Source organism: Bufo gargarizans, chromosome 5 (assembly GCF_014858855.1).
Source record: "Bufo gargarizans isolate SCDJY-AF-19 chromosome 5, ASM1485885v1, whole genome shotgun sequence".
NCBI lineage: Eukaryota > Metazoa > Chordata > Amphibia > Anura > Bufonidae > Bufo > Bufo gargarizans.
Window position 1 is genome coordinate 78,349,061 of NC_058084.1, and position 24,310 is coordinate 78,373,370.

At 43.1% G+C, this 24,310-nt stretch overlaps 1 protein-coding gene across 1 annotated transcript in view; it reads left to right on the plus strand.

Annotated features, from left to right (window-relative positions):
- Positions 1 to 24,310, plus strand: part of DECR1 (2,4-dienoyl-CoA reductase 1) — an 87,961-nt gene that overhangs the window by 46,871 nt on the left and 16,780 nt on the right. Inside the window, exons 5-6 of the mRNA XM_044294384.1 lie at positions 12,901 to 13,048; positions 23,068 to 23,167. Of these exons, the coding sequence (XP_044150319.1) occupies positions 12,901 to 13,048; positions 23,068 to 23,167 (248 nt within the window). The remainder of the gene's footprint in view (positions 1 to 12,900; positions 13,049 to 23,067; positions 23,168 to 24,310) is intronic.

The following is a 24,310-nucleotide window of genomic DNA, read 5'->3' on the forward strand; positions in this document are numbered from 1 at the left end:
TGGCCTTTTACCCCTTTGTACATAGATGCCCCGGTACACAGTAATAATGAGTTCAGTACCTTTAAAGGGATGTGATAACTCTGGACAGAAAGAAGAGAAGCAAAAGGAATGCTGTCATGGGCACCGGTAAAGAAAGTCTTCTTATAGGCAAAGAGCACAGAGCGTTCACTGTTTTTCATTTTGTGTTTCGAATTTTTGTATTCATAGTCCTAGAACACAGTAGTATAAAACACAAAAATATATTTTAAAAAATCTATTTTAACAGTAGAAAAAAATGCTACACTGTAGCTAAAGCTAAATTGGTATTGCCGCATAACATGTTGTTGCGATTATTTAACCCATGCACTGAATGCAGTAAGTTGCTGTGTTTGCTCCTTCATCCTTTGCAGAAAACAGAATAAAATGCGATCAAAATCGTATGTACTTCAAGAAGAAATAAATAATAATACAAAACACAAGCCCTCACACAGCTCTGTCTACAAAAAAGAACGTTTTGGCGACAAAAAAAATATTAAGAATAAGAAACTCAAATTGTGCAAAACAGAAAACGCAAGAAAACTTTATAAATTTTATGTCTTCGTCATCATATCGACTTATAGAATAAACGTACAATGTCCATTTTAACTTACGGAATAAAACATATTTAGAACTTCGTTTTACCCTGAATTATGAGATCCAGGAATAAGATTTGGCAAGGCTTAGGTGCATCGACCAGTTCCCAACATGGCATGTGACCGACACCCATGTGATAAAGAGAGAGTTACAAGACCTCTTGCCCAACTGATGACTTCAGAGGAGCTGAGCTCTTTGTTACATACATCGAGGTTTATACTTTCTAGCTTCCTGGCTCCTCCTAAAGGTCTTTAGTACTCATGTACCGTTACCTCAGACCTTAAGAATGCGGCCTGGTATCGGGTACCAGTCCTGATAACTATAGAACTATAGGGGCCTGTATGTGATCACTAACTATTTGGATTAAAAGGGTACTAAGTAAAGGGAATAATTAAAAAGAACCACTAAAGATAAACCTTACCACACAAAGTTACAGAAGAAAGGGAACTTATTTATGTCCTGGTGAATGGCGCAAAATTTAAAACCTTAAAAAAGCCATTTTTTTGGGTCTGATTCCTTACCATAAAGAGGACTAGGCCCTCTTACCTACTAAGCAACAGTTGTAGGTATGACATGGAGGGCCCTGTGAAAAAGTTTGTATTATTATGGTGTAAAATAGAACGTTTCTTAAAGGGCTTGTCCGGGCTTTTTCTATCTATGACCTATCCTCAGGATAGGTCATCAATATCAGATTGGCGGGGGTCCAACACCTGGCACCCCTGCCAATCGGCTGTATGAGGAGACTGTGCGAGCATGCGGTCTCCCTTCTCTCTTCCTGTCCGCTGCTGCTGTCCCATAGACATACAGTGGAGAGCAGGAAGAGAGACTGCACGTGCACACTGCGCGCACAGTCTCCTCATACAGCTCATTGGCTGGGGTGCCGGGGGTCAGCAATCTCTTGCCGTGGTTAGATTTGCTGGAAGTTGTAGTTCCACACATTTACTAGATCTTTGCTACAGGATTTTCTTTTTTCAGCTTAGTATTCTGTTTTTGGGAAGACCATGAAGACTACCTGACCTTGTGTATTAAGCTCCGCGGCGAGGTCTCCACATGCCGTCCTCTGAACTCATGCAGTCACTTTATCACCCACTGGAGCGGAATTATTAGCAGCTCTATCTTCTCACTCCCCAATCTCCTTTCTGCCTTTGTCTTCCTGACATGGCCTCCTCTTTCAGTAGATCCCTGTGTGACAGCACCCTCCGCATTTACACAGGCCTATTAGTGGCTTGGCTGGATGACTGATGAAAGCAAATGGACAACTCTCTCATTAAGACGTTCTGTTTGAAGTGTGATGAGCGCCATTTAGGAAGGAGCCTGGCTAAATGGCTCAGATCTATTGCATATAACTGGTCTCTCAGATTCTGACCCCCGTGACCAATGTTCTTTTCAAGTACAGACACGTTTCACGCACGGTGTAATTTGCACTAAATATGGCGTGTTTAGATAATTATAAGTTAATTTCACTGAAATATCGTGTTCATGTTAATGTGCCGCAACGATATGTGAACACTGATATTGGAGCCTATATTCTAAAATCACCGCTGGAGCAAGTAAAGCGTTCCTCCAGGCTCCTCCTTACTAAGGCCTACTTACTGCCATATATATGTGGAACTTACCTGATAATCTCTCTCGTCGGTGGATTGGTAGTTTGTAATTATTCTGTCCTTTGTGATTGACATCTGTCTGCCTGGTGAGCCTATCTGCAGCAAATTTGCAGGGGAAGAGCAGCATCCTGAACCAGTAATGAGACGCGTGTTGCATTTTCCACCACCACAGTCTTCTTGGAAATACTGTACCTACGCTGTAGTTGCAAAAAGTTGTCCAGCACTCAGAAACAAAACCATTGCTTCTTTATTTCAAACAATTAAAGTTCACTCTGTTGGCGTATTACATAACTGTCAGAGTGTTACATGTGATCGTCGGCGCTCTACCCGAGCATCAGATTACTGCCCTCTGCTGGTTTAGCTGGTGTACATTTACTTACCTAAGCTGTAGTCCAGATAATACCTTTCTGTATTTTTGGCGTTCTGGGGTCAAAATATAATGGTTTTGGTTATTAGCAAACTCTTCTGCAGTTCTCCAGAAATGTTTTAAAGGACATGCACAAAATTGGCAACCATTTTGTTATCACTGCAGTTTGTTTCAAATTAAGAATGAAGCAACTTTGCTTATGAACTGTAGACACAAAACAGAAAAAAAAAAAAAAAAAATATATATATATATATATATATATATATATATATATATATATATATATATATACAGTGAGGAACAGAAGTATTTGAACACCCTGTGATTTTGCAAGTTCTCCCACTTAGAAATCTTGGAGGGGTCTGAAATTCACATTGTAGGTGCACTCCCACTCTGAGAGACAGAATAAAAAAAATCAGGAAATCACATTGTAATGATTTTTAAAGAATTTATTTGTCTTGCACTGCTAAACATAAGTATTTGAACACCTGAGAAAATCTGTATTAATATTTGGTACAGAAGCCTTTGTTTGCAATTACAGAGGTCAAACGTTCCCTGTAGTTCTTGACCAGGTTTGCACACACTGCAACAGGGATTTAAGCCCACTCCTCCACACGGATCTCCTCTAGATCTGTCAGGTTACGGGGCTGTCGCTGAGCAACATAGAGTTTCCGCTCCCTCCAAAGATGTTCTATTGGATTTAGGTCTGGAGACTGGCTAGGCCACTCCAGAACCTTGATATGCTTCTTACGGAGCCACTCCTTGGTTATCGTTGCTGTGTGCTTCGGTCGTTGTCATGTTGGAAGACGCAGCTATGACCCATCTTCAATGCTCTGACTGAGGGAAGGAGGTTGTTGCTCAAAATCTCACAATAAATGGCCCCATTCATCCTCTCCTTAATACAGTGCAGTCGCCCTGTCCCCTTTGCAGAAAAGCACCCCCAACGCATGATGTTACCAACCCCATGATTCACAGTAGGGATGATATTCTTGGGATGCAACTCATCCTTCTTTTTCCTCAAAACACAAGTGAAGTTTAGACCAAAAAAGTTCTACTTTGGTCTCCTCTGACCACATGACTTTCTCCCATGCCTCCTCTGGATCATCCAGATGGTCATTGGAAAACTTCAGATGGGCCTGGACATGTGATGACTTGAGCAGAGGAACCTTCCGTGCAATGCATGATTTTAAAGCATGACGGCGTAGTGTTCTACCAACAGTGACCTTTGAAACTGTGGTCCCAGCTCTCTTCATGTCATTGACCGGCTCCTCCCTTGAACTTCTGGGCTGATTCCTCACCTTTCTTATCATCAGTGATACCCAACGAGGTGAGATCTTGCATGGAGCCCCAGTCTGAGGGAGACTGACAGTCGTCTTTAGCCTCTTCCATTTTCTAACAATTGCTCCAACAGTTGATCTATTTTCACCAAGCTGCTTGGCAATTGCCCTGTAGCCCTTTCCAGCCTTGTGGAAGTCCACAATTTTGTCTGTAGTGTCTTTTGACAGCTCTTTGGTCTTGCCCATGGTAGTAGTTGGCGTCTGACTGACTGTGGGGTGGACAGGGGTCTTTAAAGAGCTCAGACAGGTGCTACTAAGTTAGATTAATGAGTGGAGTAGAGGTGGCACAGTAACAGGTCTTTGAGAGCCAGAATTCTTGCAGTTTCTCAGGTGTTCAAATACTTATCTTCAGCAGTGGAAGACAAATAAATTCTTTAAAAATCATACATATGTGATTTCCTGATTTATTTATTTTTTAATTCTGTCTCTGAGTAGGGATGCACCTACAATGTGAATTTCAGACCCCTCCATGATTCCTAATTGGGAGAACTTGCAAGATCGCAGGGTGTTCAAATACTTCTGTTTCTCACTATATAATTAATATATATATATATATATATGTGTATAAATAAATAAACATATATATATAAATATATAAAATCCGGCAGCACTCACTTTAGAGGTTATCAGGTGCAAGCGTTTCCCCTTTGACCATAGGCTTGTATATTCAAGGAAAAATCAACGCAGCGTCTTTATTCACACATGTGACACAAAAATAGGCAACGTTTCAATCCCCTTCCGGGATCCTTCTCATGCCAAGTGCCTGATTGAAACGTTGCCTATTTTTGTGTCACATGTGTGAATAAAGACACTGCGTTGTTTTAAAAAAAAAAATATATATATATATATATATTTATATAAATATATATATTTATATAAATAGGTGGATAACGGCACGCAGTAATAGAGGCCAGGTATGGAATGGCCGGCACATGCAGGCCACGTTTGTATTCAGGCATATTAACTATATTCATTGGTGGTGCAGTGGCCACAGTCCCTCCTCCTCCTACTCTGTTCTCATTGGTGGAGGAGTGGCCACAGTCCCTCCCCTCCTCGTCTGTTCTCAATGGCGGTCAGCGGCAGCCGCACACAGTGGGCAGGGAGGGACTCCCTCCTTCTCCACTGTGCCGGCTCAGGAGAACATGGTGTGCGTCTAGAGCGGCGCATGTGATGTTCTACCGCGATATGGCGATATAAACAAAATCTCTATCGTTGGCCAAATTTATATATTGCATATAGTCTATATCGCTCACCCCTAGTATATATAGCCTGGGTTATTTTCTTATCTGTATCTTAAATGGCATCTGTCAGCAGTTTTGTACCTATGACACTGGCTGACCTGTTACTTGTGCACTTGGCAGCTGAAAGCATCTGTGTTGGCCCGATGTTCATATGTGCCCGCACTGCTGAGAAATATGAAGTTTTAGTATATGCAAATGAGCCTTCAGAAGCAATGGGGGCTTTGCCGTTACACCTAAAGGCTCTGCTCTATCTTTTCCGCACTTTGACAGGGCCAGGCACTGAAAACGTCATCACACTTGGTCTTGTCAGTCAAAGTCGAGGGTACGCGGCAGTTGCACGGAGAGCAGAACCTCTAAGTGTAACAACAACGCCCCTGTTGCTCTTAGACTCTAATTTGCATACATTAAAACATTATTTTTCCCAGCAATGCGGGCAGATATGATCATGGGGCCAACACAGATGCCTTCAGCTGGCAAGCACACATGCAACAGGTCAGCCAGTGTCATAGGTACAAATCTGCTGAAAGATGCCTTTTTAAAGGGGTTCTCCAGCTTTCAAACACTTTTGGGCTGTCCCATCACCAGCTGTATCTGTGGAGGGAAGCATACTTACTAGGGTGACACGTGACCACAGCAGGCTAGTCATTGGCTGCAGCAGCGCATATGATCCCTATCCATCACAGAAGTTGACAAGCGGCACCTTAGGGGTTAACTGCCGTGGATCGCAGCGTCCTGTCAGAGGTTTGGTGCCGGCTATGTCATTCTGCTGCTGGCACCCGCCTCCTGTATTTGTATTAAAAGGTTACTTATCTTCATTAGTGGCGCAGTGCGCCCCCTTCCCCCAGCACTAAAAACATTGGTGGCGCAGTACAGCCCCCCCCCCCCCCCCCCCCCCCCTCCAGTATTATAATCCTTGGTGCCAGTGGCCACAGGGTCCCCTCCTCCTCATTGGTGGTGCAGTGGCAGCTTCTGATCGGAGCCCCAGCAGTGTAATCTTGGGGCTCCGATCGGTTACCATGGCAGCCAGGATGCTACTGAAGCCCTGGCTGCCGTGGTAACCTCCCTGCTGCTGTGTGCACAAAGCACAGGGCAGCAGGGAGAGTGTGAGGTCCTATTCACCCTAATAGATGTCTATTAGGGTAAATAGGTGAATAGGACAAGGGATGAAAAGATCTAGCCCCTAAGGGGGCTAATAGTTTTTAAATAAAAAGTTTAAAAAAAAGTTAAAAAACAAACAAAAAAAACCCCACCAAAATATTAAGTTTAAATCTCCTCCTTTCCCAATTTTACATATAAAATGTATGAACAATAAATAAATAAACATATTACATATAGCCTCTCCCAAAAAAGTGCAAACTTTTAAAATATAAAAAATAACTCCTATGCGGTGAATGCCGTAACAGAAAAAAAAAAAAAAGCGCAATTTTTTGGTCTCATTGTCCCCCCAAAAAATAGTATTATTGTTCGATTATGGGCCGGACTTTCCATAAAATGCAGAATGCACGCTGCTTTTTGGGTGTTTTATTTTCTTTGCATGGTATCTAGCATCACAATACTTTTATGGTATCGAAATCAAAGTTTTAGTATCGCAACAACCCTAGACTGGAGCACTGTGGACCAAAAAAGCTGAACCCAGCGGTGGGGAGCAGGGAAGTTAATGCTTTCCTCCACAAATCCAGTTGGGGGTGGGGGCTGCTGGGTCTTACTGCTTGGAAGCCCAATGGAGTGACCTACAAGCTTCTGTTTACAATGGCATCATGGTGTCCATTTATAACGGAAGTCCTGACACTGTGACTTGTCTCATGCAGTTATAATGCACTGAAATGCAGAGTAGGCGAGAGAACTCTGATACAACCGACCATCAGTCTGCTCATTCACCGAGTACCGCAGCTCCGGTCACCGAAACAGGGCAAAATAACATTCTGTATTTTCTTTGCAAATTTGAGATTTGCATACTGATTGTGCAGCACCTGCCCGGTCAGTGTGTAAAGAAGGAATGGCTTTACCAGGTCATGTTCTGCATCGTATCACGTATTTTGTGTATGGGAACACTTTTCACGTTATACAGTTCAGGCTGATCCATACCTTACCATGAGACCGTTGAACAAGAGCCATGGCAAATCCCTATTCTAATATATTCTGCCCTTTATTATCTGTCACAAAGCTGGACAACAGCCAGTGTTGACCATGGGCAGGACTTTCCATATGCCCAGGGGGTCACCCAGACCCTCCTCATGGCCGCTGGCCAGGTACAGTACATAATTATCTGATGTTCTTAGCTAGGAGCATAAGGGACTTATGGCCAGCAGCCGCAGGTGACCTCCTGAATTCAACTGTATCACCATCCTCAATTTTTTGCTGCGCTGTAGTATTTGGTTCTACTTGGTCAGTATTTTATGCTGCACTGTGGTATTTGGTTCTGCTGTGGCAGTATTTTATGCTGCTCTGTGGTATTTGGTTCTGCTGGGGCAGTATTTTATGCTGCACTGTGGTATTTGGTTCTGCTGGGGCAGTATTTTATGCTGCACTGTGGTATTTGGTTCTGCTGGGGCAGTATTTTATGCTGCACTGTGGTATTTGGTTCTGCTGGGGCAGTATTTTATGCTGCACTGTGGTATTTGGTTCTGCTGGGGCAGTATTTTATGCTGCACTGTGGTATTAGATTTTTCGGGGGTAGTACTGTATTTTGTGGTGCTCTGTAGTATTTGGTTCTGCTGGGGCAGTATGTTATGCTGCACTGTGGTATTTGGTTCTGCTGGGGCAGTATTTTATGCTGCACTGTGGTATTTGGTTCTGCTGGGGCAGTATTTTATGCTGCACTGTGTTATCTGGTTCTGCTGGGGCAGTATGTTATGCTGCACTGTGGTATCTGGTTCTGCTGGGGCAGTATTTTGTGCTGCTCTATGGCATTGCTGGCCTCCGCCTACTTCTGTTGTCCATTGTGTTGGACATGTCTACTTGTATTACCCGCCTTCTGTAAATTTGAACTCGTCTACAACTTGGGGCCACCTTCCGATTTTTTACATTGCCACTTTCAGTTCCCAGTCTGCCCCTGGTATTGACTACAGTATTGCTTCCACAGTAGCTGTTACTTAACTTTCCTAAAATTAAAGGGGTTGTCCAGCTGGTAAATTTTTTTTTTTTTGTTTTAAAGGGTCATCATTGCTTTCGCAGCTGTATTTGCTTCATCTGGGCTTATAAAACTTTCTGATTCTCCATAAATTTGGGGTCCATGTGGATTCCCATTTTCCTCACTGTAACATTGAACCTGAAGGTACCATTCATATATTCTGGTCATGCGCTGGCCTAGATGAGTTCAGGTCTAGTCTTGGGCTCCCTCTTTCCCCTCTGGTTTGGGTTCGGTGGATGATGTAGCTGCGGACGACTATGTGAAACCTGCTTTACGACACATTCTGTATGAGGCCAGAAACTTATTAGCAAAACACAGGCTTAGGGCTCATGCACCCGGCCGTGGCCATATTGCGGCCCGCAAACAGCGGACCCACAATACACGGACACCGGCCGTGTGCACCCAGCATCATGGATGTGGACCCATTCACTTGAATGGGTCTGCAATCCGGGATACACAGTGCAGTGCAGAACGGAGGCACGGATTGGAAGCAGTACGGAGTGCTTCCGTGGGTTTTCTGTCCGTGCCTCCGCACTGTATGCATGCATGCACTACTTTTTTGCAGTGCGCACAGTCTGATGTGGATCGCGGACCCCATTCAAATGAATAGGTCCGCGATCCGTATGCGGCAGCCCCACACTCTGTGCCTGTGCAAATTGGGGTCCGCAGCAGGGGCCTGGCTGGCACACGGTCGTGTGCATGAGGCCTAAATCATGATGCTCCCACTCTGTGTGAATTTTTAGATATGATGAACCTCGGCTACCTTCACACCTCCGGTGTGAGTTCTGGCGGGCTGTTCCAGCGGAGGACCGCCTCCTGGAGTTCACTGGATCCGGCGCTGCCGGATGCGGTCGAAATGTCCACTGGGGCCATTAAGTATAATGGGGTCCAGTGGAGATCCATACGCTGTTCCGGCAGACAGGCGGAGAGTCAGCCGGACAAAAACTGCTGCATGCTGCGGTTTGTGTCCGGACGATTCTCTGGTTGTCTGCCAGAACAGTGTGCGGGAGTTTAAGATTTGGAGTCTGTGGCCAAGGCCAGGGCAGTGTAGAGAGGGTAAGTCGTCACTGAACAGTGCTGCCTTGTTTGAAGATAGGGAGCACAGTAGGGGGTGAATGGCGTCACATTCAATATCCGGGTTAACTAGACACACTAGAATATCGTATTGCATGTTAATATGTCAGAGTATTGTGTATGACACATTGTTCACACCAGTATACTGTAGTTGTTTTTCTGCTGCTCACCACCTTTTGACTGGAGAGGTGTGGTATCTGGTGGATGGGCAACAGCCGAAAAACCAGTACAGTATACTGGCATGAACAATATGTAATACACGATACTCTGGCATATTCACATTATGTTGTTTTATAACCAGTCCTATTCTTGTCCGTTTTGCAGACAAGAATAGGCATTTCTTCCTGTAATAAAGTACGGTAGTGGCAGAGTGAGGTGCGGTCATATAATGGTGTGCCAGTTGTGCATAACCCCAGTAGGGTTGCCCATTTTGAGACCATGTGAGAGATTTATTTATAGTGTTATAGGCTAAATAAATGTACGGGTCACAAATTGGGCCAAACTTATCAGAATGGCACATGTGGTAATACATTTGGTGCAACTCACTAGGAATGACCCACTTCTTTTCCTTATCTGCCAAAAATTGTGCATTTAATGACTCCTCCAACTCATACACCTTACTCTATACACTTTCAGCAGTGTCAAGGTAAGAGTAAGATGTGCCAACAGCATGTCATAAATGTATTTCATGCCATGTACTCCATCTGTGGGCAGTTTGCAATGCAATTCATGCAGAATTAACTTGTGTCCAACATGCATATGTTTAAAGGGCATCTGTCGGCAGTTTTGTACCTATGAAACTGGCTGCTGAAGACATCTGTGTTGGTCCCATGTTCATTTGTACCTGCATTGCTAAGAATAATGTTTTAATATATGCAAATCGGCCTCTAGGAGCAACGGGGGCGTTGACATTACACCTAGAAGCTCTGCTCTCTCTGCAACTGCAGTACACTCTGCACTGCGTAATCGTAAAGCGTAATCACATTTTCACTGCCCGGCCCTGTCAATCAAAGTGGAGAGGTCTCAGCAGTACAGAGAGAGCAGAGCCTCTAGGTGTAATGGTAACGCCCCCGTTGCTCCTAGAGGCTCATTTGCATATATAAAAACGTAATTTTTCTCAGCAATGCGGGGACATATAAAGATGGGACCAACACAGATGCCTTCAGCTGCCAAGCGCACATGTAACAGGTCAGCCGGTGTCATAGGTACAAAACTGCTGACAGATGTCCTTTAAACTATTTTTAACTGAAATCACATAACACCTTTTGGGCATGGTTGCCTTTTTCCGCTGTCAGAACTTAGAGGGGTATTCCAGTAAGAACACATTGTTAGATTGATGGGGGTCTGACCACTAGGAATGGGGTGTTGGGTGATCCAACTCCAGGCCACCAGAACTGCATTACGGCCATGTACCCATATATAGCCATCTGAAAGCGTCCATACTGTGATGTGGTTCTATACATGGACTACAGTGGCACGTATAGGAGCGCTTCTAATTGTTTTGACATGGTAAGGCTTCATAAAATTTCATTAAGTTTTGTAAATGGGTCACAACACACTGTGAACTATATTGGGCATCCAATCTAGCGGAGATCCCCCAGGCTTTTCCGAAGATCATTAGAATTAAAAAGCCCTCCAGCCCACTGGGACCTTAAACTCATTCTAGGCACATTTCATTATAGCATATTAGATCGTAACTTAGTTTCTGGATGTGTATATCTGTAAGCTGGGAACACTACTTTATATTGATCGTAAAGAGAATAAATCACTTTACCCAGAAGATGCGGCTTCGCCATGCAGCGCTCCCGCTGTCACGGTCTGCTTCTGCATTTAGACGGTGTGTAAGGAAAAGTTAAGGTTTTCTACGTAGCCGAAAATGTCCCAGGTTTATGTTGTAACCCGTACCTGCCCTTGTAGCCCAACCACCTAGTGAACCACTCATCAGGGGGAACATGGAGGAGAACTAACGTGCACATTTATTGGAGGAATTGTTTGCCCACATCTAGACTTTAAACAGGTTATACCATAAATAATGTACAAAATGGAAATCGGACATCATATAGTACATGACAGTCTCTTTCTAACAAAGCCAGAACCAGCCCTGTACCTCACATGGGTCCAGAGATGTCCTCATTCATTGCTCCAATTGTTCTACTAGATTTATTTCAAGCTGTCAGCTCAAGGGTTGTGCCCTTTCTGGTGCAGCAGGTGGTAGTTGAAGGATGGAACTGAGCATGTGCTTCCGTCTCCGTGAGCAGGACAGAGAAATTAGAAAAAGAGCAAACAGCAGGTGGCGCTATACAGATAGAGGTAATTGAATAACTCGGTGGCTACATGAAGGGGCACATTTATTAAGACCAGCATTTTAGACGCCAGTCTTAACAAAGGCCCTGTGCTGGCGGTGGATCCACCGAAGTAATGAAGAGGCGCCGGCGTCTCCATAACTTCAGCGCATCCAGCTCCAGTTCTAAATGTAAGAACACTTCCAAGCTGTCTTTATTTAGACATTTTCTACGCCTAAACCAGGCATAGAAAATGATGAATGAGATGGGCCTGCTAACCCTTTCCCACCCCAAATTTTAGACCTGGTGAGAGCAGGGGGTGAAGTCGCAGAACTGCTGCGCCGCCATCTGCGCCTGATTTAGGCGTATTTCAGATTGATAAATGACCCCCTAAATTTTTAATTACATACAATTATGAAAGTATTCAGATCCAAGTTCTATTTCTATTTAGAAAACTGTGGAATATTTTTCGTGGGACATCTGCATCTGTAAATCCTTTGCAAAAATGTGCATTGTTTTGCACCAGTATGTAAATGGGTTTTCTGCCTTGTTCTATATGTTTCTGATTTTCACTTCTGAATTACGTACCAAACATGTGCAACTGTTATATGACGTGTGAGCTTGGCCCAAGACAGGCCTCAGGAACAGTACTTATTTACTGTATTTTTTGCATCTTATGGATGTGAGGCATGGACTATAGATGAAGGAAAACTAGTAACCATTGAAATAAAGGTTCTGAGAAGAATGCGTGGACCAGTAAATGACCGTGGCACATACAGCCAGAGTACAATAAAGAAATGGGAAAAATATGCAGTTAAAATATCAGTGTGCAGAGGATTGATAGGAGCAGAATATCAAAACGGGCCTTTTTGTACAATTTCATACTGAAACCTAGTCTTGTTGAGAAGATGTGGTAGGTTGTGATGGTAGAAAGATGAAGTAGGAGAACAGGGGAGCCATGACTTATAATAGGCTTTTGGCATCATATGGACTATTACTGGTGGGGGGTAACAGTCCCTCTGGTAAGTGCTGTGTTCTTTACATAGAGTCCTGATATGTTTCATATGGATCATGAAGTTGCTCCTATAATGTAGCTTGTGGTGTTTCTGTGGGTACTTTGATAACAACAGTTACCACCATGAATCTTCATTCACTTAGAGCAGAATTAATACAATTTTTTATTTTATTTTTGTTAAGAAACTTATTGAAGTTTGATTTGTGCTGAGGTTCTTCTTTATGTTCTCTCTTGTCAGGTTGTGATTAACAATGCAGCCGGGAACTTTATCTCTCCTTCCGAAAGACTTTCTCCCAATGCCTGGAGAACCATCACTGACATCGTTCTTAATGGCACAGCTTACGTAACGCTTGAGGTCGGCAAAGAGCTAATTAAAGCAGGAAAAGGTAAGCCACATGTCGACCTTGATTTGACTTGACCTTTACCTGCTGTGAAAGATCTCGACACTTCCAGCCCCAACATTTTTCTCATCTGCTCATAGCTTTACATTGCGGATGTTATATTGCACCCGTTACGTCGTTCTCTTAAGAACTCATTAATTTGTTTAGGATTTTTTTTCTTGCTCATCAGAAATTAATTGACATAGAGGATTGTGTAGAGGATAATGGCAATTCATAAGGTATAAAAATAATGGAGCCCATTACAGATAAAACGTACTGCTGTTTGCATGTTGAATGGTGTGTTTGAGGTTTATAAGTAAGTTTTAACACCCGTTTAACATTGACCTCCACAGTACCCCGCACCCTTAGCACTGATCTTCACAGTGGCTCGTACCATTTACAGTGACCCTCCACAGCGATCTACCCCTTAACAGTGACCTCCACAGGGCCCTGCCCCCTTAACATTGACCTCCACAGTATCCTCTACCCTTAACAGTGACCTCCACAGGGCCCTACCCCCTTAACTGACCTCCACAGCGATCTACCCCTTAAGAGTGACCTCCACAGCATTATCTACCCTTAACAGTGACCTCCACAGGGCCCTACCCCCTTAATATTGACCTCCACAACATTCTCTACCCTTAACAGTGACCTCCACAGGGCCCTACCCCCTTAATATTGACCTCCACAGCATTCTGTACCCTTAACAGTGACCTTCACAGGGCCCTACCCCCTTAACATTGACCTCCACAGCATTCTATACCCTTAACAGTGACCTCCACAGGGCCCTACCCCCTTAAAGGGTTGTCCAGGCTTTTAATATTAATATCCTTAGGATAGGTCATCAATTTCAGATCGGTGGGGTCCGACACCCACCACCGCAGCCTGATCAGCTGTATGAGGAGACGGCGCACGCAGTGCTCACATGCCGTCTCTCCCCTCTCTCCCTGCTCACCGCTGCTGTCTATGGCAAAGCAGCAGTGAACAGGAAGAGAGACGGGAGGCGGCACATGCACACTTCGTGCACCGTCTCCTCATATAACTGATCGGCGGGGGTGCCTGCTGTCGGACCCTCGCCGATCTGATATTGATGACCTATCCTGAGGATAGCCATATAAAAGGACCGGCACTCCCCCGTAGTAGCTTTTCAATGCTGAATTTATTGGTCACATATCATGAGTGACACGTTTCGGCACTGAGCGTGCCTTCATCAGACTATACATGCATATTAACGATACATTCCTTTAAATAGACTGTCACAATACAAAGGAACTGATGTCATTGAAGAAACCCCTTTCCCCAAGTGAAACAATAGAAAACAATTGCATGGATACATGCATAAAGAGATGCACGCAGAACTAATAGGTAGACAATATAAATCGGCTGGATAAAGTCCATGTATTCATAGTAATATTGTGTTTCAACTCCGCTAAAAGAGAAGCATATATAGAGCAATGTTAGGCACTTGATTCATAGGAAACCACATACATCGTAATGACGGTTGAGGCCTCTTGGTTCCATCGTTTGCAACCGGTGGATCCAATAAGCCTCCCTTTTCAATAACATTTTATTTCTGTCACCTCCCTGGCGAGGTAGTGAGACTCCCCGTACCATTTTCACCAGCAGAAACATGCTATAGCACAATTACGTTTTTGGATCCACAGGTTGCAAATGATGGAACCAAGAGGCCTCAACCGTGATTACAATGTATGTGGTTTCTTATGAATCAAGTGCCTAACATTGCTCTATATGCTTCTCTTTTAGCGGAGTTGAAACACAATATTACTATGAATACATGGACTTTATCCAGGCGATTTATATTGTCTACCTATTAGTTCTGCGTGCATCTCTTTATGTATGTATCCATGCAATTGTTTTCTATTGCTTCACTTGGGGGGGTTCTTCAATGAAGTCAGTTCCTTTGTATTTTGGCGGTTTTATTTAAAGGAATGTATTGTTAATATGTATGTATAGTCTGATGAAGGCACGCTCAGTGCTGAAACGCGTCACTTATGATATGTGACCAATAAATTCAGCAATCAAAAAGCTACAAAAAAAGAGTAACACCCCCACTGTGCCACGCCCCCTTAATATAAGACCCCCACAGCACCCTGTCCCCTCAATATGTGACCTCCATAGCACCATGTCCTTTTAACAGTGACCTCTAATAGTGAGTTGTTATGGAAATCTGGTGTAACTGTGTATGTCAAGACTGAAGGACCTGCAAGTTTCTATTGGATAATAAGGGTCATGTGACTGTTTGAATGGCAGTTAGAATGTGAGAATGCTACTACTGGCTAATAATTTCCTTGGGGAATATCTCGGGTATGTTGCACCCTAGAGAGCTCAGACCCAGTCTAACACCTTCCCGGACACCTGATGTACCTGTTAGCCAAATTTGGTGCAGATCGGTCTAGTCGTTTGGCCGTGCATAAAGAACAGACAGGCAACAGACAGAAATTAATTTTTATATATTTATGAGACGAGCAGGATGACCCGGCTTCACATGGATTTAATTTCACTATTTCATTTAATATTTGTGCGTGAGATTAAAAGGTATCCACAATGTCCACTATAACAGTGACCACTACGGCACCCCTCCCCCTTAATAGTGACCTCCACAGCGGTCCACCCCTTTAACAGTTTCCTCCACAGTGCCCCACCCCGTTAACTGTGACAATATATGGCGCCTTATATTCTAATTAGCCGACTTGGTTATACTAGACCGAGACTGGGGCGGTTCTCTTCTCCCTGGCTGTGGGCGCATTCAATCAGAGCCAGGGAGGAGCTCATTCTTTGAGAAAAAATAAATAAATAAGTGCGATGACATCCGTGGGGGCCGCCCTATAAGGTAAGACTAGGGTTAAACAGATGAAAGGTCCTCTTTAAAACCTTCCCGGACACCTGATGTACCAGTGTGACAAATTTGGCTCAGATCGGTCCAGCTGTTTGGCCGTGCATAAAGAACAGACAGACAGCTCTCTCTGATGTTTGCAGAGTGCTTTTGCTTTTATATTCTGCTGCCCTGTATCGAGATCAAAATCGCACACCTCAGCTCCCATGGTCTTGCAATCTAATCTGGTCATCGCAGATACATGCACCCACACAGGAATTGGCTTTTCAGCAAAGATCTGCCACAACATAATGTATCAGGGTCGCTAAACCATGAAAACCTATCATTTATTTCAGATGACAATGCAATAACCGAGCGAAAGCTCATAGCTTTTACAGCAGGAAACGTTTTGATCTGATAAGATGTTTTCTGCAGCACATAGGCCATAATAAAACCCTTACTAACGGAAAAAAAATTGTACTGAAGATTAATGAATTGCCCTTTAAAATAGTTCTGGGTACCAGCGCTGCTTATCAGGATAGATCTATGTTATAGAAACTGATCAAATCAAATGTGGTTAAACAGAGAAAATGGCAGACAGCGGCGGACGATTCAGTGATTAGAGTCGTGGGTGACAGATGCAGTTTGCAGGAGCTGCCAGAATTTGACAAATCCTGTAAAAGGACAATCGGATTAAGGTGTGAGGATCTTGTTGTAATCTTCTGAGAACATCTCATATTCTGAATGAGAGATGAGGAGCCACATTCTGTACGTAACCTCCATTACTGCAGGGTTTGTTGCTCTTTGTCTTTATTGTGGTGAGGGAATTTTTTTAAATATTATACTTCTACTCGGATGACGTCTGTGTGCATTCCGTATTTTGCGGAACGGATCAGCTGTCCCCTAATAGAACAGTCCTATCCTGGTCCGTAATGTGGACAATAATAGGACATGTTCTATTTTTTTGTGGAACGGACATATGGAAACGGAATGCACACGGAGTACCTTCCGTTTTTTTGCGGACCCATTGAAATGAATGGTTCCGTATACGGTCTGCAAAAAAAAAAATACGGAAAGGACACTGAAAGATAATACGTTTGTGTGCATGAGCCCTAACAGTCACGTTAAAACGGGAAAAACCCGCCCAAAAATGTCACTTTTTTATGGTAGATTTTTAATGTGTGTCTGCAGTAAATCTTGTTGGTGCACAACTCAGGGAAAACTATTGCATTATTAACCCCTTATCCCCTTTGTCTTCTAGCAGTCATAACGTCTTAATTTTTTTCTTCAAAATATTTTTTGGGGGGGCGGGATTAGTTGTATTTTTTTTTTTTTTAGGAACCATTTTGGGGTGTATATAGTGTATTAAATAACTTATTATTTTATTTAGGCGGAAAGATGAAAAAACAGCAGTTTTTACATTATTTTGTGGAATTAATTTATGGTGTTCATTGTGTGGTAAAAAGAACATAATTTTATTATCTAGGTGACTACAATGATAATAATGTTACATTTCTATAATTTTTATTTTTTTACAATTTTTCCTTTCCTCCGGCATCCTGTCAGCTCTGCAACTGCTACCTCCTTCTCCTCCAGACTGACAGGTAGGGGGGGCTGCTCATATCTCTGCTTGGGTAGCTAGAGATATGTTTTTTGAAATTGGGCATTCCAAACTTTCAAACAATGCCAGATTGACAGCAATATTTTCAGTACTTGGGAAGATATCACTGATAGAAATCTGGATACAGTGAATGCAGCTTAAAAGTAAAAGCAGGTTTTATCCGCGATTATTCCTGATTTCTAACAGTGATGTCTCCTGTTTAGCTTGGACTAATGCTGTCATTTTGGTCTTGTATGAAAGCCTGGAATGCCAGCTTTCAAACAAGTTTCATGCTTCTAGCTGCTACCATTCAGGAGATAGCAGTTAAAGCAGCCCTCCCCCTTCCACTTCTGTCCGAGTCCAGTTCGGGCAGAACAGTTAAGTACTTTTCCCACAGCTAGAGCTGAGTTCGGGCAGAACAGTTAGGTGGTTTAAGGGTTTTTTAAACGCGTATGATCTATCCTCGGGATATGCCATCAATATCCAACCTCTGGTCCCCCTGCCAAACAGCTGTTGGAAGGGGCTGTAGCGTTCCAGGGAGCAATGCAACCTCTTTCTTGACCTGTGATGTCTCCATCGGTTATATGGCCGGTGTGCAGGTCTGTCTCATTCAAATGACTGTACAGCCCTGTGCTTGGTATACTATTAAGATACTGTAGTGCTGCGATTCTTCATATAGCTGATTGGCAGGGAGGTGAGGATAGGTCATTATTTAAAGGGCCTCAGTCACCTGATCAACTCTAGTAAATCTGGCATACTGTCTGGTAGGGTTGATCATGGTGAGTGAAATGAGCCCTTTCTCTCTGCATTTGGCATTACCATTATAGAGAAATTCTTTTTTATTTGTAGTTATATGCAAATACGGTGCTGGGGGCTCCAGGAGACTGTTCTAGCCTCCCGGAGCACCACTTTATCTCTATTTCTCCCTGTTGACACCCCATTTTCCAGTGAGATTGACAGAGCCAGGCATTGTCACTGCTCCAATGCTCCTGAAATCTTGCGCATGCACAGTAAGCATTTCAGCAGGAATGACCATATGACATCGTCACTGCACATTTCAGGCCTAGGCCAGCCCCTGAGTACTCTGAACACCTCATTTGCATTTAAAGAAATTAAGAATTTCGATTGCACAGAAAAGGGGCTTGTTTTAGTCACCGTGACCAACCCTACCAGGCAGTATGCCTGGTTTAGGAGGGTTGATCATGGTGACAGGTGCTTTTTAAAGGGGTTGTTCAGCCCCAGTTACCAGAAGATGTGCCAATTAAAGAACAAAAAAAAACCATCTATCCGCAGTCCCTCTGTTCAAGCGCTGCTGCCCCTTTCTTGGCCATTTCCAGCTGAAGCACTGGAATGGCAGGACTGCGGGTGGGTGAGTGTTTTTTGGGGGGGAATGGTATATACTTTCTGACCACAAGGGTTGTCTTCTCATATGTTGGAAAACCCTTTAATTCCTACAAAACTCTTTTAACTCGCAATCCATTCAGGGCAGAAAGCTGCACTTCTAAAGGTTTGTCTGGATTTTCACAAACCCTTTCAGAAGTCTGTATTTCTAGAGGACTCATTCTGCTTTATTTACCATGTGGTGGCACCACAGATCGCAGGTAATTGATGGTAGTCTCAGCAGGACAGCTTATGATCAGCTGTTTTTAAGGGCACCCTTCTAACAAAAAGGTATTGTCCTTCTATGGCACGTCTACAAATCTGGGGCAGTTCTGAAGCAAAATTTACATGTTTCACCGCTGCTACGTTGTGGTGAAATCTATGGTGAAAATCTGGTAAATCTGTGTATGGTATTCCTGCAACAAAATGAACATTAAGGTCCACAGCTTGCCTCCTTTTCTGTGCCGAAATTGTCCACAGCATGTGGCTGAGGTTTGTAAAATCTCATCCACTTACCTGGTACTGTAATCTGCTGCAGATTGTATTTGCGGATTTGCAAATGTGACCAGTGTAGATTCCCCTTTAGGGAACATCGATGTGTGATGCAAAAAATTCTATTGCATATTTGTGGCAAAATCTGCTTGTTATACAAATGGTGAAATCCACGGAAAAAATTGACACACTGTTGATGTAATGTGCGAAAAGCTTGCTCCTGCAGTGTTTTGGGCCTCCAAGCTGAAACTTTCCAAAATCGCTATATTGCATTGGATAGCAAAATCGCTATATTGCAGTGGATAGCAAAATCGCTATATTGCACAAGCAATCAAACATATGCAAATCTTCTAAATGAACATTCTAAGGGGAAAAAATCCCATATCCTAGAATTGCCATTTTTTTCACCTGACAATCCCCAAAAATTTGAATAAAAATGATCAAAAAGTTGTTTGTATCTCAACATTGTAAAAATAAAAACTACAGCTCACCCTTAAAAAAAAAAAACTCAGAATAGGGTGACACACAGCAATTTTTTTTTCTAAAAGTTCAGAATTTTTCATACTGAAAATATATACATTTGTTATTGATGTTATTGTACTGACCCGCAAAGTAAAATCACGTGGCACCATGAATGCCTGTAGCAGATGTGCATTTTTTTTTCATTCCACCTGACTAATATTTTTTTTTTTACCATTTTATAATACATTTTACAGTACTTTTAATGGCGCAACTAAAATATACAACTCATCCCACTAAAAAACAAGCCCTCATTCAGCTATATCGATGGAAAAAGAAACTTATCGGTAATGGAAGACAAAGAGTAAAAACTCAAAATTTGTTTTGGCATCAAATGGTTCAAAGTGTTGTCCAAGATGCCTGCTTTCTTCCATGGGTGTGGAGCTGTTTTTGGAATCAAACAGCCATGTTTTTTCTAATCCTGGACAACCTCTTTGAGGAGGTTTTCCAGGACCTTAATATTACTGGCCTTCCATATCAATATTGAATCGGTGGAGGCCCAAATCCTGAGACCATTGATTACACAGGCACAGTGCCATACTTGCAGTTATGGCTGTGCACAGTACTGCTGCTCAGCCCGATGCAAGTGAAATAGGAGTGCATCGAACCTTTCATCCTGCTGATTGTTGGCGTTGATGAAAGTCAAACCACCACCGATCTAATATTGATGGCCTACATTAAATATTTAAGTCCTCGTAAATCCTTTGGAGCCGATTTTGCATGTGTTTCAAAATCAAGAGTAGATGCTGAGAAGTATATAAAAAAGACTTGACTGCTCATTTTAGATCCATCAGAACTGCGCCTAATGAACATGGCTTTTGGGTTTAATTACTCATTAATGTTTGTGTTGAAGATGAGTGTTCCAGCCTGGCCTGCGTTAATAGGTCCGCTCTCTGAAACTTTCTTGTGGTTTTTGTGCCCTCATCCACATTTTGATTTATCAGCTGTTTGGTCCAGTGTGTGAAATATTGGCGGATACGATCTGAAACTCATTTTGGTCATTGTGATGTCCCCGGGCATGCCTTGTAAATGTGTACATAGTTCATGACTCAATTTATTGTACTCCGATTGAAGCATCATTCCCCACTATAAAATTTGATTAGCTGAGTCAGATTTCCTGTTTTCACAGCGGTATTAAATTTTGTATGGATATCCTTTAGGCGGGAATGGTTTAATTAGAATTGTTTTGCTAACTTTTCCTTTTATTAAGCCATTAATAATTTAACCATACCTTGGATGCCGAATACAAATGTGCCAGTCTTGTTTACCTAGCCAGAGCAGTAGTTGGACTATTGCCTTATACACGGCAGGTATTTCTGGTGCTGCCATCTCGTGTGCCACGTGGTCCTCTACATGGTTGCCATTATTATGCAATCATCCTGTTTTATAAAAACCCTACCTATTATCATTTTAACTTACCTTATTACATCTCAACACATGATTACCTTGGCGATGAGTTCATTCTTGAACTATAGTAAGGCTGGTTTCACACTTGGGTTTATCTGCATAAACATCCTGCCGGAGATTGCCGGATCCAGCCTAGCTGGATGTTGCCGTTCATAGACCCTGTTGACTATATTGGGTTCCATCCAGCTTCCAGCATGAGTGACGGGTTTCAGACGGACAAAAACTGGTCCATACAGTTATTTGTTCAAATTTTCTTTTGGCACTATGCCTCCAAGTACAGGGTTGTCCTGCCACATATATTGATGGCCTATCGTCAGGAGAGGTCATCAATATCTGATCACCCAAGGTGACCCTGCCGGTCAGCTGTTTGAAGAGGAGGCCGCGCTCCATACTAGCGCTGCTTCCTTGTCTTTACCTATGCATTGTCTCCTGTGGAGCGGCGGCGTACTGTAATTACAAATACCCGCTCCATTACACTGCACTTCCGAGACGACAGGCAGTGTAATGAAGAGGAAGCAATGCTTGCATGGAGCGCCTCCTCCTCTTCAAACAGCTGATCGGTGGGCTTTACGGGTGTTGAACCCCCACCAATCAGATATCGATGACCTATCCTGATGATTCATCTATATATATATATATATATATGACAGAACAACCCCTTAAATTTAGAATTTGTACTTATCACCATATTGTATAATCTCTTCCTGACCAATAAAGCAATAGAAACCTGAAGATGATCAGCATGTATGGAAATAAGGAGGACAAAGTTGTCTCTCTAGTACCACCTAATGGATGGCTATGCTGTAAGTCAACATCTGGTCCTTTAAACAGGCCTTGGAACAGTGACTATAAGAATTTTTTCCATAAGAATTAGATGCAGGTAGCTGTTTCTGGGTTTTTCATAATCATCAGTGTAGGGCAGAGTACTGGTTTATATGGGTGAGAGGCCTTTGACTTGAGTCTGGGGAAATTACGTTTTTCCCCATACAGGGCACTGGTTTGGTCTCCACACACCACCCTGTTCTGCATTGATGAGTAGCAAAAACTTCGAAACATCAGCCCTGGAGATAGGTGTCTTCTTCTTTTGCAAAAGATTCTGGTTCTGGCTTATATTCCAAGTCATCGTTCCATGAGCCTGTTTAAAGGTGCATATATTGACTTACAGGGTAGTCATCCAGTAGGTGGCACCAGAGAGCCAGCTTTTGTTCTCTTCATAAGGCCTTGGCTACTCTGTGACTTTTTGTAGTGGACTGATTTTAACTATTAAACTACAGGTGCAGTCCAAATCAATACATCCAGGATGGTTATGGACTATATGGACTCTGTTCACCTTGAGTGGTTCAACTCAATGTAGGTGGTTGATTTTTAGCTCAAGTGGTGAAACATAAGAACCGAGGAAGAACCACTGAAAACTTGCCGCCAGTGGTAAATGCCCAGATGGGAACATTTCCAAAAACATGAAAAAGTCAACTTGTAGCAATCTCTTCAATAGGAGGGAGCATCAGAGCTCCATATTTGCTGTCAAAATGTATGTTTTCTTTTTTTGTTGTAGCTAGATCTGTTTAATGAAAATAAAATCCATGTCATGGGATGTTTTTTATGTGAACGTTTTTCTTCCTTGAAAACTTACCACCTGCTGACGTTAATAATGGACGAGACTCTGTAATCAGAATTCCAGAAGGTTTAGGCCACTGTGACCTGACTGATGATGCCCACGCTCCAGTATAGTTTAGCTTGTGTGACTCACCCTTTTTTTTACTGCACTTTATTATATGTTGTCTTATCTAATTCCAGGTGCGGCATTTCTGGCTATTACCACGATATATGCAGAGAGTGGATCTGGATTTGTTGTTCCCAGCGCTTCTGCTAAGGCGGGAGTGGAGGCTCTATGCACGTGAGTATGCATTAAAGGAGTCGCAATACAAATTCAACAATTCCTGGTGCCCTGGAGTTGACATATACAGTATCCCAAATATACCTTTTAGGTCCATTGTTGATATTCTGAGCCCTCGAAAAAGTCTTATGATTCTTATGCAAATTAGTTGAAAAGAGTCAAAGGGGTGATCTCCATTGCTAACGGTGCCCATGCACTTCCATCTGAATTGAACCCCACTTCTCCCCTTGGTACCTTATCTCTGCCTCCTTCTAATCCCAACATGTTGGAGCTGCTGGTTGAAATCTTGCACTGGCGCACAGCTTGGATCTGTTCACACCTGCACAGTCGGCACCCTTCTGTGGGTGAGCAAGGGTATGCAGCGTTGTGAGCACCAGCCGCCTGCATGAGATTTCAACCAGTGGCTCAATGACGTCAGAACCTATATAAAGGCAGAACAAATGCGCCAAGAGGAGGAGCGGGGCTCGATTCATTGGCTGGGCACCATTAGAGATGGGAGGACCGCCCCTTGGACTCTTTTCAGCTGACGTGCATATGAATCAAAAGAAATTTTACAGAGGTTGAGAATATCAACAAATGAACATAAATGTTTGCATTGATGGTGGCAGACTCTCTTCAAATACATAACGCCCACACTACTGTCTGACACCAAGTGTGATATGCCAGTCATTTACTGACCAAACATAGTATTCAAATATGGTGCAATTGTCTGGACTGACATAGTTTGACCTCAAAATCTGTGAGAAGTTGTGCAGGACAGGCAGTGCTCTAAAATCCACATAGACTGTGGACACTGGTTTGATGAGAAGGGTGCTGCAGTAAAATGCGCTCAATTTATTAAGATGGGAAGGCCACTTAAAGGGAATCTGTCAGCAGTTTTGACTATGCTAAACTACTGACAGCACTAGACAGGTGCTAGGGAGAGCAGTGAAAATTTTCCTTTTGGCACTGAAGCAGCTCAATACAGAAGTTCAGCTCTCTCAAGCCCCTGCCTGCCACTGTCAGCAGTTTAGCATGGTCAAAACGGCTGACGGACACCCTTTGTCGGAAAATACAGCGGCCATCTTTTCTGGTGCACAGACCTCTAGAAGATAAGCAAAATGTATTTGTTTCTGTTGTGAATCATAGTAAATCTTCTGGGCC